This window comes from Vombatus ursinus, unplaced genomic scaffold, assembly GCF_900497805.2.
Source record: "Vombatus ursinus unplaced genomic scaffold, bare-nosed wombat genome assembly UNPS02014959.1, whole genome shotgun sequence".
NCBI classification, from domain to species: domain Eukaryota; kingdom Metazoa; phylum Chordata; class Mammalia; order Diprotodontia; family Vombatidae; genus Vombatus; species Vombatus ursinus.
The window spans coordinates 3,105,081-3,120,598 of NW_020954737.1; the positions used below are offsets into that span (position 1 = coordinate 3,105,081).

The 15,518-nt window shown below is 37.3% G+C and overlaps 1 protein-coding gene across 6 annotated transcripts in view; it reads right to left on the reverse strand.

The window, feature by feature from the left end:
• The window catches only part of HSPBAP1 (HSPB1 associated protein 1), a 64,605-nt gene that overhangs the window by 14,917 nt on the left and 34,170 nt on the right, over nt 1-15,518 (reverse strand). For 3 of the 6 annotated variants that reach the window (XM_027845181.1, XM_027845180.1, XM_027845185.1), the window contains 2 exons: nt 4,829-5,013; nt 3,651-3,787 (listed from right to left, as the gene is read on the reverse strand). In XM_027845181.1, the coding sequence (XP_027700982.1) occupies nt 3,651-3,787; nt 4,829-5,013 (322 nt within the window). Of the gene's footprint in view, nt 1-3,650; nt 3,788-4,828; nt 5,014-12,098; nt 15,435-15,518 lie in introns of those variants that run through there. The other 3 variants (XM_027845184.1, XM_027845183.1, XM_027845182.1) reach the window with 2 other exon arrangements.

The following is a 15,518-nucleotide window of genomic DNA, read 5'->3' on the forward strand; positions in this document are numbered from 1 at the left end:
ATAATGACAACATTGTAAAGGTAAACTTTGATAGACTTAATAACTGATCAATGCAATCACCAACCATGATTCTAGAAGACCAATGATGAAAAATGTTCCCCACTTCCTGACAGAAGGATGATGGATTGTAAATGCAGAACAAGACTCACATTTTTGGATATGACCACAATGTAGGAATTTGCTTGAATTTGTTACAAAGAGTTTGTTTTTCTTGGGGGCAGAGTTGAGAGGGGGAGAAAGTAAATGCTTGTTAATAGAAAAAACATACAATTAGAAATTACATTAAATTAAAAAAAAACATGTAATTAGATGGAAGAGAACAAGGGAGAGGTATGGAGGAGAAGAGATAAGGGAGCTCAGGACAGATGGCTTTATTCTTCTCAGTAAAGTAGGAATTAAGGTCAACTGCTTATAGAAAGTCAATGACTGTGGAGCTGGAGGACTTGCAGAAACATGGAAATGCTGCAGTGATGTGTGAGGCATCTAGATAACCAGAAGTGAACTATGACTGCCATATAACCATACAAGAGGATCTGGCTGAAATTAGAGAGCTTATTTTTGTGTAAGATGAGTGTGATAGCAGACACAGTGCTGGACTTGGGAAAGACCTTGAAGCCTCAATTCTAAACTCTATCACTTGATCACTATAGGACCATTGACAAGTGACTAAACTTCCCTATGCCTCAGCTTAACCATCAGTAAAATACGGGCCATGGAATCATATATTTAGAATAGGAAGGGACCTTGGAGATCATGCAGTCTGTAATTTTACAGTTTTGCAAACTGAGGCCCAAAGACAGTAAGTGATATGGTCAAGGTCACACAAATACTAAGTGGCAGAGCCATGCTTTGAATGCAGGCCTATGGCTCTGCATCCAGGATTCTTTCCACTGCATATGCCACCCTGCCACTAATGGTACTGCTATTACCTACCTCACAAGGTTATTGTGAGGAAAGCACTTTGCAAACTCTAAAGTACTATTTGAATGTTAGTTGTTTCTTATAGATGAATGAGTCAGCACCAATTTGTAATGTCCTTCAGTGCTCAGCGACTCAGGGGAATGGAGAAGGTAAATAGCATGGGTTACCCAGGACATAGGATTATCAAGAATAGTGGAAGGAGGACACAAGGGATTTCAGGAATGGAGATGCCATGCTGCTGAAACTTCTGACTCATGGGTCAGGACTGTATAAAGATAAAGGTGCAGCCACAACAAGGTTGACAGATTAGGATAACAAGATTGAGGATTCTAAGGTCAAAATGAGGGAAAGAAATAAAGTTTGGTGGTAGTGAGGACATTAAAAAGGCAAGAGATTTTGCTGAGAGGAGAATTTCATAATTGAAGATAACGGCAGTTGGTGACTCAGGATAATGGTGAGGTCCAGGGTATGTCACTCCTATGAACAGATGAGGTCCAGCTGGGGAGGGTAACGCCAAGAGTGAGGATGTGCAAGGATCCCAAAGCCAAAGCAATAGGAAAGTCATCAACTTGGAGTCACTGAGAATGATGAATTAAGGTGGAGAAAAAGGCAAGCCAAGTATTTAAGTCACTGAGGACAGAAGAGTATCCTGGAGAATGGTAGGTGGTAATGAAAAGGATCAGGTATGGGTGACTTAATCACATGGAACAGACTTCAAAGGAAAAGTTGTTGAGTGATAGTGGCAGAGCAAGGGTCTACAAGAGGCAATGAAATAAGGATCACAGGCCAAAGATTTAAAATAAGGATGTAACTTAGCAATCATCTATTCCAACTCCCTCATTTGGGGGGACCAGTCAGGTTAAGTAACTTGCCCAAGGTCACACTGGTAATAAATGACAGAGTTATGATTCTGACCCAAGTTTTCTCATTCTAATCCAGGGCAACATTGAGTATGCTGGCTATTCTTCCTAGTTCTAAGAGTTGTGAGAATATGAGAAAAGGAATGTTCAGCACAGAAGGATGTAAAGGGGAGTGATATCTTCAGTGCAGCAAAGATAGTGTACTTGACTATAGTCAGGTTGAGACGGGTTTGAATTCCACTTCAGGTACTACTTATAAGCTGTGCGACCCTAGGCAAATCACCTACCTCTGTGAGGTACAATTTACTAACCTATAAAATGGGGATAATGATGGCACCTACCTCAAAGTGCTCTGTAAACTTTAAAGCACTACATAAATGTTAGTTACAACTTACTACCACCACCACTACCACTACCACTACTACTACTCCTCCTACTCCAACGAGATGAGGAAGAGATCAACAATGTACAGCAATGTTCAGCAAAAGGACAGCAATATTAGCGGTAGGAAGTATTTCTAATAGAATCAGCTGTAACAGCAAACAAAAAAAATCCCTCCCCAAACTAGAAACCAACAAAGTGCTTAAAATGTGGGAAATAGATGAGTAAATGATGGAATTTCAATGAACTGGAACATTATGTCATAAGAGATAACAAATACAAAGAATTCAAAGAAATACAGAATTACATAAAATAAGTATAGGGAAGAAACAGCAGGTAAAAGGTAGGATAGGACTGGGGAAGCATAGAGCTGAGATGCGTAAGAAAAGAATAAGATGTAATAGGGAACACAACATCACTAATGTGAAAATATGTTTAAGAGGAATGTATATGTATAGCCTATATCAGATTGCACACCATCTTAGGGAGGGAGGTAGGGGGGAGGGGGAGAAAATTTAAAACTCAAAAGCTTATGTAAGTGATGGTTGATAAATCAAAATAAATTAATAAAAAAAGAAAAAAAAAGATGTAGTAGGGAAAAGGATTGTCACCTTGGTAAGTGGTAGTTCTCAATGACAGAGGAGGGGCAGCAGAAGGAAAAATGTTAAACTAGTTTAACAAATTTAATTAAACTAAAAATGTTTACTAGTAAATAGGGCAGTGGGAGAAATAGGTAGACAGAAGCTTGTAGGCTTGATTAATTCTAAGGTTCAAATAATAATGTTGCCATAATGTCACCTATTAATTGGCTTCATTAAAGTGAGAAAGAACATATATTATGTGGGAAAGGGGGAGAGAAGATGAGTACATCAGTGTTTTGACCAATATTCTGGCCATAGAACACTTTGGGGCTTACAATATACTAACGGCTCACAAATGTTTGAAGACAGGTCTGGGGCTATGGTTTCTTTTCCTGCCAATTACTCAGATAAATTTATCTTTTCAGGTTTCTTTGGTCTCAGGTTTTTATCTTAGAGTTCCTACTCAGTTCTGGTCTTTTTGTCAAATATGCTTGAAAATCTTACATTCTACTAAAGGTCTATTTTCTTCCCCTCGTAGGATTATACTCAACCTTGCAGGATAAATTATTATTGACTGTAAGCCCCTATTTTTTGCCTCTCAGAATATTATAGTCCAATATTGCCTCTTGTTTACAGCAGAAACTTGCTAGGTCTTGTGTGATGTTGTGATCAAATGAGATCATCTTTGTAAAAGGCACTAAGGCACAGTGCCTGGCACAGAGTAGGCACTATATAAATGCTTATTTCCTTCCCTTCCCTTCTCAGGCTGAGGGAATAAAAGGAGGCAAGGAATTAAGACTATTTTTATCCTCATGGAACCCTTATTGGGAATACCAATGCTCCTTGAAAACAGTTTGGAAATTACTGTGCTACATTATGCTGTCTTCACAAAGACATTCTTGGTTACCTTCCTTGTACCTGGAGTACTAAGTTACAACCATAGGAATCCAAATGGCAGGGTGTGTTGGCTCCCAGTGAGCCAATCCACAATGTGCTTTCTCTTCCATTTCTTCCAGGAAAACCAAAGTCAGACCATACTACATTCTGTTTTAGAGAAAATAAGTTACAATCAATGAATCCATCAACCAATTACTTGATGAGTTGCATTACAAAAGTTAGTTCATTTGAAAGTCTGCTGTTTGGAACTCCAGAGGCACTGTCCCTTATAAATGAAGTTGGACATGGTGGTCAGGTGGCTAGGTCAACCCACAGAAGCCCACTAAACCTATGAACTTTATAAAGTACTAAAATAAGGAATTCCAACAAGCCAACAATAACCACTTGTCATTGTTCTGAAAGAAAACTACATTTCAAAGTCCAAGTCCAAAAGAAAGAGGCTAGTCTCCCCACTGTAGTACAGTCCCTCACACCTTCTCCCTGGGGCATACAGGGGATATGTATGTTTCTGGGTAAATCGCTTCTTAGGCAAAGTCAAGCAATATGAATCTACATAGTGGCCATGTCCAAAAATGTATCTCTTTTTTTGTACCTCCCATCCATCACTTGTCTGTCAGGAGGAGGATTAATGTGCTTTATAATAGGTCCTCTGGAAACATGTTTGGTCAATGCACTGGTCAAAGTTCTTAAACTTTTCAAAATTTTTTCTTGGAAACTCTGATCACCACAATGACTAACCACAATTCCGAAGGACTCATGGTGAGACATGCTACCCACCTGCAGAGAGAAAGCTGATAGCCTCAAATGTGCAGAATGAAGCCTATCTTCTTCTTTCTGTAATTACTAGGAAATTTGTTTTGCATGACTGTACATATTTGTAATGGGTTTTGTTTTTCTAGCCTTCTCAATAGGTAACGGAGGGGGAAAAGGGCATTTGGAACTGAAAATAAAATAACATTGATATTCTTGTATAAATTATGTTCCACTGTCTTCACTCTATCAATACTATTAACTTGGTTTCATAAAACATTAAACATTTTAAACTACGGCATTTGAGAAGGAAGATGTGTAAAGAAAGAGGGTAAAACTGCCTGCAAAGGATTTTGACTTTTAAGGAGTTTTTAAGGCTTTTAAATTTTTCTTAAGGTCAAATTATTATCCAGATGAAAAATAATGATAATGCCTTACCTGTAAAACATCTGTATTATCTTCAAACACACTGGCGAGATATTTGTAGTCAGCATAAGCCCAGAACTTGGAATTATCATAATGGCTAAAAGGCCCAGCAATGCTAACACCTTGGCCACAGCTCCAGGCCAGAAATTCCTCAAGTGTAGCATTTACATAACTGCACATTGTTTCAAACTGAGGAACTGCAACATAAATGAAAATAGGGCTAAATGTATACCAAACACCCATTCCAAGAATAAAAAGGGAAGTTGATTCCAACAATTACAATTGTAGCTTTCTATGAAGAAGCTACCAGACAGTAGCTTCTTTATTAAAATAAAAGTAAAATGACAGCACAGCAGAATAGTCCATACCAAAACATTAATGATTAATCACAAATTGCCATGCTTTGCTTTTTTGCTTAAGATTCAAGACAGTAAATGCACTGATACTTCTATGTGCTACATCTCAAACACGGACAAACACAGCTCCATTGAGCTGGGGAGGATTCAGTGAAAGATAATCAAAATGTTGAAGGAAATGCAGTGACTTCTGTACAAAACACACATTTTTGTCTGGAAAAATGAAGTCTCAGAAGGAATGTAACCCAAGTCTATTAAATTCTCATGTGATAGAATGAAATTAGACTTGTTTTTCTAATTCTAAAGTATCAGAACTTGCGGAAAAGGGATGAGGGGAGAGTTATCCTTGAATCTTAAGGAAAATAAAAGGGAAAACATGGTGTTATTGGGAACATTACCATAAGAGGGAAAATTTGGGTGCCTGAGAGTAGATGAGGAAACATATTTCTCTCCTGGAAGAGTGCAGGAAGGGACTATGGATACAGAAAGTTGCATATGCTGTCAGATATGATCCTGTATTTATTTGTTGTTTAGTAATTCTTGTTATTTATTATAAGGTAGTGGTGGGATGGTATATTCAAAAAAGATTGTGATATAAAAGCAAAAAGTATCAACATTTATTATTTAAAATTTTTTATTTAAAAATTAATTTGTTAAAAAATTTATTATTTAAAAATGATTTAAAATTTTATTTTTATTTATTTTTAAAAATTATTTAAAATTATTCCAAAATTATTATTTATTTATTATTTAAATATTTATCATTTATTAATTTATTATTTGTTTTTAAATTTATTTATTTATTTGAAAATAAATTTAAAAAATTATTATTTATTATTTAAAAATTAAGTCAAGAAGGACTAGGTTCAAATCCCAGCTACTTAACAGCTGTGTGAAATTCAATACATCAATTTACTTTTCTGGGACTTAATTTCCTAATGAGTAAGCGGGAAAGTTGGAGAAGAGAATTTCTGAAGTCCATTCATATTTTATATTCTATGATCCTGTGACATTAATATCTCCAGAACTCATAGCCAACCATTTCAGAATTGGTGATAATATGACCTAGGTGGAAAATTTGATTTTGCTTAATCTATGAAGAAGTGGTCTTTAAAAATAAATTAATAGTTTAAAAGGAGCATGTTTAACCTACTTAGAACTTTAACACAATGAATGAAAATGAATGCTGTTCATACAAATGTGTCTTAAATACTCATTAGAGGAGGTCCTATGGGACCTTGTTAATAGTTCAAGGTATAAAACAGACTTCAAAGTAGTAAGACTCCATTTCTTTAAAATATTATTTAATTCAGACTGGCCTTCCCTCCATTTACTCTGATTCAGTAAGGGTTTGTTGTTGACGCTGTGTTTTTGTTTTTTTTTTATTATTATTATTACATAGTGGGTAGTAAACATATGGAAATTACACAAAAGCTATATAAGATCTGTAACACATCACTAAAGACGCTCTGCATGTATTTCTAATTTATTGAGGTGGTATTGTGGAGGGCATCTATTAAATTCTCCTCTGTCAGAAAACAGAATATTGAGCTGGACAAACTGCTACTTGATCCAGTTTATTATTGTAACACCCTGTTAGATACTGTATTCTTATGTATTCTAAGGAGGCTTTTAACACAGTATTAAATAAATGTATGTCTGTCCCCATATTTATTCCTCCCTTAACCTGGTCTTTTGTTCTGAACCTTAACTGCAAAGCAGCAAGTGTTATACCATTTAACCTTTAGGGGCACACTGTAAATATTAACTGAAATAAATTTAAAACATGAACTATCATAGATCTTCTGAAAGGGAAAAGACATCTCTAGGGCAAGAGATAGTTTCCTTGCCTAGAAATGAATGAGATGACCACAGGGCATTATGATATCACAAGCCATCTAACTTCACTATTTTTGCAAGGTGATAAATGGCTCTATAAGTAATCAAATAATTAAGAGCCTTCTTCTTCCCCCTCCCCCCACCCAAGCTCCAATACCTAGAAAAGACTATCTAATCATACTTATTCCTAGTCCCTTATCAACAGACTGGGGTTCTTATTTTGCTAAAGGATCCAATAACGTTTATGCAAAATAAAGCTCTTATACAAACTTATAGAATGACTGGCTAATAACTCAAATAACACTAGATATGCACTGAATAAATCAAATGCATCTGACAAATAGTCCTGGTGTATGTCTATCACTGCCCTTAGTTTTCAGAGATGATACCCCTGACTGTGGATATATTTACGTGTAGTTCTAGGAAGAGAGACAACTGCCTAACAAGCAGTCTCTTCCACATTACCTGTACTCCACTCCGGGGGCAGCTAGGTGGTGCAGTGGATAGAGAACTGGCCCTGGAGTCAGGAGACCTGAGTTCAAATTTGGCCTCAGATACATAACACTTACTAGCTGTGTGACCCTGGGCAAGTCACTTAACCCCATTGCCTACCACAAAAACAAACAAACAAACAAACAAACAGCCTGTACTCCACTCCTATGATATCCTGTTAGAAGCCATGACATGTATGGACACAGCTGAAAAATGCTATACAAATGCAGGCTATTGCTGTTGTTGTTATGATTATGATCTTTTCACAATAAAGTGTTACACAGGAATGCTTCACTTTATACAACAGATAGTATACATGCTCGGGAAAAGCTGTGTGAACCCCCTGAAAATAAATGTGCCAGGGAAAGCTGATATTTATTTTTGACCAGAACAGTGATTTCATGTGTGTAGGGAGCTCCCCATAAATAACCCCTTCTCCAATGCAGATCAGCACCTCCTTTGCAATGTCTAGGTTTACAGAGTTGACTGAAACACTTAAAGTCACATAAGTGACTTATCCAAGGTCATGAAGCCAGTGGGTTGGAGGCTGGACTTGAACCCAGGTCTTCTAGATTCCTGAGTAGAGTTCTTGATCCACTACTCCATGCTGTCCCTTGAGAAGCTGATTTTTAAAGCATCAGATCATGGACCCTTCTAAAAAAAATAATCACCTTCTTTTTATCTTTTTGGGGAGTACAGCTTGTTGTTGAAGGCCTAGCCATAGAAAATGCTGATTTCTATAGTATTTCAAGGTTATAATGCATTTTCCTTGTTCTTTTTCTTTTATCAAGGTGGAAACTGGGGCTCAGAGAGTGAGTGACTTGCTCAAAAGTCACAGGCAGGAAGTCTCAGTGAGGTTTCAATCCCAGGGCCCCTTCTCTCTTACTTGGCTGCTGCTCCTCACTTGAGACTAACATTTCCTCAACTGTAAAAAAGGAGGGGACTGGACTAGATGTTCTCTGAAGGTCCCTTCCAGTTCTAAATCTATAAATATGTTTACTTTCTTATATTAATGAGGTATATTTGTAGAGAGGGCAAAAACAAAAAACTGGCTGTTAGACACACTTTTAAATATTTTTTCTTATCTTTAATGAGATCCAATTAAGAATCTCCTTTTACATCATAAACACCTTCATTTTCATCGAAAAAATGTCTATTCATTTAAACATTTCCTCAGGTATTCCTGTGGAGACCTTTCTAAGTTAAGCAGACCCTAGAGCCAGTCCTCTCTAGGTCTCTAGGTCTAGGTTGTGCTGCTCAGGATTTGGAAGGAGGAAGGCAAGGAGAAGCTCTCGTTTGGTTCATTTTTATTCTGTGCCTTCTTTTTTAAGGAAATTGCCCTGGAACAGTTCTCCCAAATTATCAAACCAGCCTTTCTATTTGCTTTTCCTTTTGCCCCTTTCCTATTCCCCAAAAGGCAACACACGGGAGAAACGGGGGGGGGGGGGGGGGGGGGTGATGAGACAAGGAGACATCTTAACTTCTGTTCTTGCTCACCTTAAGACTTGCTGCTCATGAAAAGCTCATGAAAACTTTTATTTGCAGGGTTTAACTTTTGTGTGTTATGAACTGCTTTGTTAGTCTGGTGAAGTCTTGAGATGCCTTCTCAGAATGTTTTTAAATTCGTGAAATATAACACAGGATTATCAAGGAAACCAATTATATTGAAAATCAGTTATCAAGCTATTTTTAAAAAAATTTCAAGGACCCTAGGTTAAGAATCTTTGTACTAGAGTTACTTTTATCCAGAAGCTACATATATCTCTGGTCATTTAAAAACAACAAAAACAAACCATAGGTGGTAAAGTAGTTTAATAACATGTCACTTTAAAAAAAAAAAACAGAAAAACAACTTATCATGTGTTGGGTAATCATTTCCATAAGCCTGGCAATATTAACAAATATTGATGTGTTTTCACTCCACAGAATTCAGCCCCAAGTGAGCACTCAAACCTATTAATAGAACAACTTGCCCCTAGGGCTAATGGAGCACCATTTGTCAGTCAACCTCAGTTATCCTAGAAAAGCCTGCATTGCAGCTACCCTATTTTTGGCTAACCCACAATATTCCTTTTCTGTTACAGCAAATCTTGCCAAATGCAAAACAAAAAATTCACCTACCAAAGCCAAGTGCATATTAAAATCACTATTTATTGGCTACTGAGAGGGCAGGGTATTAAACCATACAATTGCCCTGAATCCTCTATCTAGCCAACCCCAGAGCACATGTCCTATCCCATTCCAGTTGGCTATTCTAATCACCTTCTTGCCATCTGCCTTCAACTTTGGTTTCTACCTTTTGTTCTGGCAACAGAGATCAAATAAATCCTACCATGGCCCCTGGAAAAAGTGTCAACCCACTGCTTCCCTCACTGCTGCTCTATCCATCTCATATCCCTGTGATGTCCCAGACCACAACTCCTTTCCTTGGTCACCATTCTCCTATATGTACTCTCTTCCCCTAGTAGAAGTATGCACCTTGAGGGCAGAGACTGTCTTCCTTCTATATTTGTGTCCCAAAACTTAGCAGAGTGCCAGGCACATAGTAAAGGTTTAATAAATGCTTTTTGTTATTTATACAGTCCTACCCCTTTCTTCTTTAATGGTACTGATTATTCTCCCCACTTCAACCCCTCTTCTCCGCTCAAAAAAAAAAAAAGACAAATGTCCCCTGTCTGATTAAGATACATATTTTCCTCATGACTTGAGTAGTTCAAAGCACGTTAAGTACTTATTCCTCCTAGAAATTCCCACAGATAGCTCGCTGACCAAAACACACACACACACACACACACACACACACACACACGCCCCACATGATTGGCTCCTGACCAAGAGACACATACATAGCTGTTGTGTAGGGTCATATACCTGATTCCAATGGTTATTCACTGCTGTGTGTGGCAAATGTATAGAAATCTCTTTTTCCAAAGACTTTAAAACTGCTCTACCACTTAGATTGCTGATATTTCTTGACATTAATAGGCAAGTAGATGTCAATGCTTTATTGTTCTGGTGTCAATGCTGGTATTGTTTATCCCCTAGCTAACTGTCTCCTCAAAGAGAGAGGTACCCAAAGATAAGATTACAAAATGTTAAGGGAGCATGAAGATAAAACAACCATACTACTGATATTAGTATAATAGTGTTATTATTCATATCACTCAACACATATTATATCTCAACACATAGAAATGTTTTACTTTTAACTCTTAACGGCTGTATCATAATAGTTATGAGCCTTTTAATTAACTATTGATGTATTTTGATGTGGGGACTGCTATGGGAGGAAATGGACAACAGCTGCTCAGGATGGGCAGGCATAGATGTAAGGAACATAGAAATCAATGACATCACAGATCCATGGAGTGGTAAGAGGGCTATGCTGCCTTGACCGTTACCATTGTCATGGTTTTGTGCCTCTCACCACCCCCCATTCCCACTCCATCCCTCATTCACTGAAGCCTTCACATAGATAGTAAATCCACCTGTACTGCTACCTCATTTCCCAGAGTTTCAATATGACAGGCTCCTTGGTGCTTTTCCTTCCTTTTACTCACATTGGACACACTACCTAGCCCAACACTACCATACAAAGGAATGAATGATGTGATCAGAAACCTTGTAACTCAGCTACTTGTAAAGTGAATTCTTTCATTCTTTCTTTGTGGCAGTTGTAACTGACATTTATTTCTCATTGTTCTGATTTTTCTATCACAACAATTTCAGACTGCATATTTTTAAAAATTTTATTTTAGGCACATAAACTCTTTCCTTTCAAACTTTATCATTAATGTTCTGTCATTTTTCACTAACGCAGTTTAGGCAGTCGCTACCTTTACCTAGCTGGCTGTCAAATTTGCTATTTAAGAGGAAATTCAGCTAAGTTTGGTATTTGGCAGCTTATAAATAAGCATGTTTCTGAGTCTGTGAAAAAGCTTCTGGAAATTACTCTTCCAGTCAAAAACAGAATAGTCAAATGCAAAGAAAATAAAATATGGGCATGCTATAGTTCTGGGTTCTTTCTACAATATGCTACAATTCAATACTGCACACTGATCTTTGATAATTACCATTAAGTGCATCTACTAGGCTAAAGAAATTGACTCATAAATTACCTAAAAGTGTTTATGTATCACAGGTTGGCTATTTCCAGCTTTAAAAGTCATGATCTTACTTCCTAAATCAAGAATGACCATTTCTATAAAAGGAACTTGAAGTTTCTCATATAATAGCAGAGAATTTTAGGCATTTTAACTTAGAGAGCATGAGTATGAACATTTAAACTACAGGAGATGAAATTCACATTATTCTTTAAGATATCTAGTAACTCTTACCATGTATAAATACATGCTTCAGTAATTTTTTAAAAGGATGAGACAAACTTTATATTAATTCCTGTCTGATATTTAATCTAAAAATGATAAAGTTATAGCAATTAAGAGATATTACTTTTAACATGGTCAAATAATATGCCTAGGGGTAAGGCTGGGAGAATAATACTCACAGATGGAGAAATACCAGTGTTAAGACTTAAGAGTTCCAAAATCATAAGGACTTTCTGGTGGTAATAAAGAGAAAAGGTTCAAACTCACCATTAGCAGCTGACAACTGACTATTTAGGTTAAGCATATGAGGTGCTTCATGTGCTCATATGCTGTTATTTTTTTTCCCTGGGCCCTGCAAAGAATCAAGTGAAAAGAAAAGGGAACAATAAACTATCCTGTTTCAACAACCAGAACACATGAAGAGATAGTGGAAAGACCTCTAAGGTATATTAAATTTTCAATTATCCAAGAACAAATTATCTGTAACCAACCAACATTTCCTGGGTATCTATCTACACAACACTGTGACAAATACTTTGAGGGAATATACATAGTCTCAATGTCCAAGGAGTTTCCCACTTACTTTAGCTGACAAGAATAACACAAACAAAATGATGGCAAAGATTCTAGAATAGGTATAATATCACACCAAATTATGTGATACAAATGCCCTAAGAATTTAGAGCAGGAGAACAGAATAAAAATTTAGATAGTGGAGTGAAAGGACCCCTTGAAAGATGGTGTCGTGTTTCTATCTGAGGCAGAGAAAGGAAAAGAGATTCCAGGTAAGGATAACATAAAGAATGAAGACAATGCAATGTACATGGTGTGTTTGTGGGGCAGGGAGGAAACTAATCTGATGAGAGTGATATTTTTGAAGAATACTGGAAAAACATTGCCGAGAAACAGAGATGGACTCAAGGTTGAAAGAAGTAAGTAAGCAATAAAAACTGTTACTACAGTAAGGCTATGTGAATGTCTACAAAAATAATCCAGGCACACCAGCGGAAGTGTGAATTTTGAAGGAAAAAAAATCAATGCTTTAGTCACTGACTGAGAGTATAAGACTAGATGAAAAGTCTTAAACTCAAACTGAAAGTTACTTATCTATTTGTACTACTGTCTAAATCTTCACTTTTTTCTTCACAAAGACCTATTAATAGGATATCTGTCTAAACAAAGGGCTGAATAATCTCCCTGGGGAGCTACATTCCAGGGAATCCACTTAACTTCTCTAAATCAGACATCTCTAAGGTGCTTCTCTCAACTCTGATATAGATTCAGAAGGGACCTCAGTGGCTATCTAGACCAACTCTGCCTCTTCTTCCTCTCCATTCCCAACTGCCCTTTCTACAACTGAGGAAACTGTGACATAGGGAGGTTATATAGGAAGAAAGCATCACGGGTGGGATTTGAACTCAGGTCCTCTATCACCAGAGCTATTCTTTCCCCCCTCTACCAGCTGCCTCCTCAGCTACAAGTTTATGGAGAGAAGAAAACTTTGTTTAAGGTGTCATCCTAGTCCATCCTAGGAAACAGTAAGTGTTGGCAAGAAAAGCTGGGCATTGGGGGTTGGGTTTATAACACACAGCTTCACATACTGCATATAAGTCCTAGAATATGAGAAATACTTTAATTAGTATAAAAAGGCATTACAAAGTCAAATAAAAACAAATCAGAAGTTAACCACTGCTTTGAGTAATGAGTACCACAATCCCTCATACTGAAAGTTAATAAGAAAAAAAAAGAAAAGAAAAGTTTAAAAGATACTTATGGATGAAGAGTAAATATCCAAAGGTTGGCTCTTTAAAAGGATTATGGACACAATCAATTAACAAATATTTGTTACATGTTTACTAAGTACCTGGACCTGTACTAAATTGAGATACAAAGATAAAACCTGACTTTAAAACACACAAACACACAAACACACACACACACACACACACTTCTCAAAAGTCTTGGTGTCACTGTAAGCATTATTAACTTCAGAGATATTCAGAGATATGAATGTTACAAACCTACCCTAAAAAAATTTGGAAATTAAATTATTTAAAATTCTCTCACAAGTAGTTTTGTGAATTTTGAACAATAATTTTAAATTTTTTAAAAAGATAAGTCATTTTGTCATCATGCACTACAAGTGTGAGTTTCTGGAAGACAATTTCTCAAACCAGTGGATTGGTGGAGGAGGTCCATGTGCTTAAGCCACCTAGTCACATGATCTGTTTTTCACTAGACCTTTTCTTGAGGAGGTCCCCAAAAACTATCATGTATGCTTCAAAACCTTGTTCCCTTGATAATCTTAAGACTAGATTTACAAACACAATCCTTTCAGTCACTGAACAGCAGCTGATGAAATTTTTCACAAAGTTCAAAAATTGACTAGAGTGATTTAAGCCACAAAATGGTAGGCATGCTGAATTTCAGTAAAAAAAAAATCAGTATTATAAAATTTTAAATAATTAACCTTTCAAATGTTGTTAAGTTTGTAGCATTCTCAAGTTATTTAAGCTTAAAAGTGAACTGAGATTTTTGGGAAACCCTGTAAGGACAGACATTTTATGTATATTACATATACACACATGGATATATAAACACATGTGTAAATACAAGAGAAAGTAGTTTTGGGAGTCAGGCAATAAGCCAAAATCTGAGGACACTAAGGCAAAAAACAATGCCTCTCCTTGAGGAGTTCATAGTCTAACAAGAGAGACAACATGCCAATATCTCTGTGCAAACAAGATATATTCAGGATAAGTTGAAATAACCTCAGAGAGAAGGCACTAGAATTGAGGGGGGTTTTCTGGCAGAAGATGGCTCTCCAGCTGAGACTGAAGGGAAGCCAGGAGGCAGAGGTAAGGGGAGAGTTCCAGGCGGAGGGGACAACTTGTGAAAGTGCCAGGGGTAGGAAGATGGAATGTCACATGCAAGGAAAAGCAAGAAGGCCATTGTCCATGGATCCCAGAATATATACTAAGTGTAAAATATGTATTATATATTTTCTGTGTGTCACTGGTGGATTTTTGAGTAATGTGTCCCAACTCCAGCTTCCCCACAAACCTTGTGGTTTTTACAGTGCTTTCTGGGAACACACGTAATGTGTTATATAGTAGAATTGACTTTTTGTCACTGAAGAAGGAATTCAGGTAAGTTACTGTCCATAGGGCTTGTCTCAGGATATGAGGCAGCAGTGTGTAGCCAGAAATCAGGGAAGAGTGAGGCAACTGTGGAATTGTAGGTGCCTGGAAGAGGTTCTAAGACTGGATGGAATGGATCTTCAGGAAGGTGGCATCACAGTAGCACCTTAAGGGCTGCAATGCACTTTGTAATTATTAATTCATTTGATCCTCACAACAACCATGGGAGGTAGAAGCTATTAATTTTGTCCCCATTTGGCAGATAGGGAAACTGAAACAATCAGAGGCTAAGTGACTTGCTTGGGTCACACACCTAGAGGCTGCATTCGAACTCAGGTCTTCCTAACTCAGGCCCAGAACTCTATCTGCTACACTAAGAGGCTGTAGGAAGTCCTCCAGGGGGTGGGGGAGGGAGGAGTGGGGTAGGCAGAGCCAAAATGGTGGAATGAAAGCAGTGACTTGATTGAGCTCTCCCCCAAAGCCCTCCAAATACCTATAAAAAATGATTCTAAACAAATTCTAAAGCAGCAGAACCCACAAAAAGACA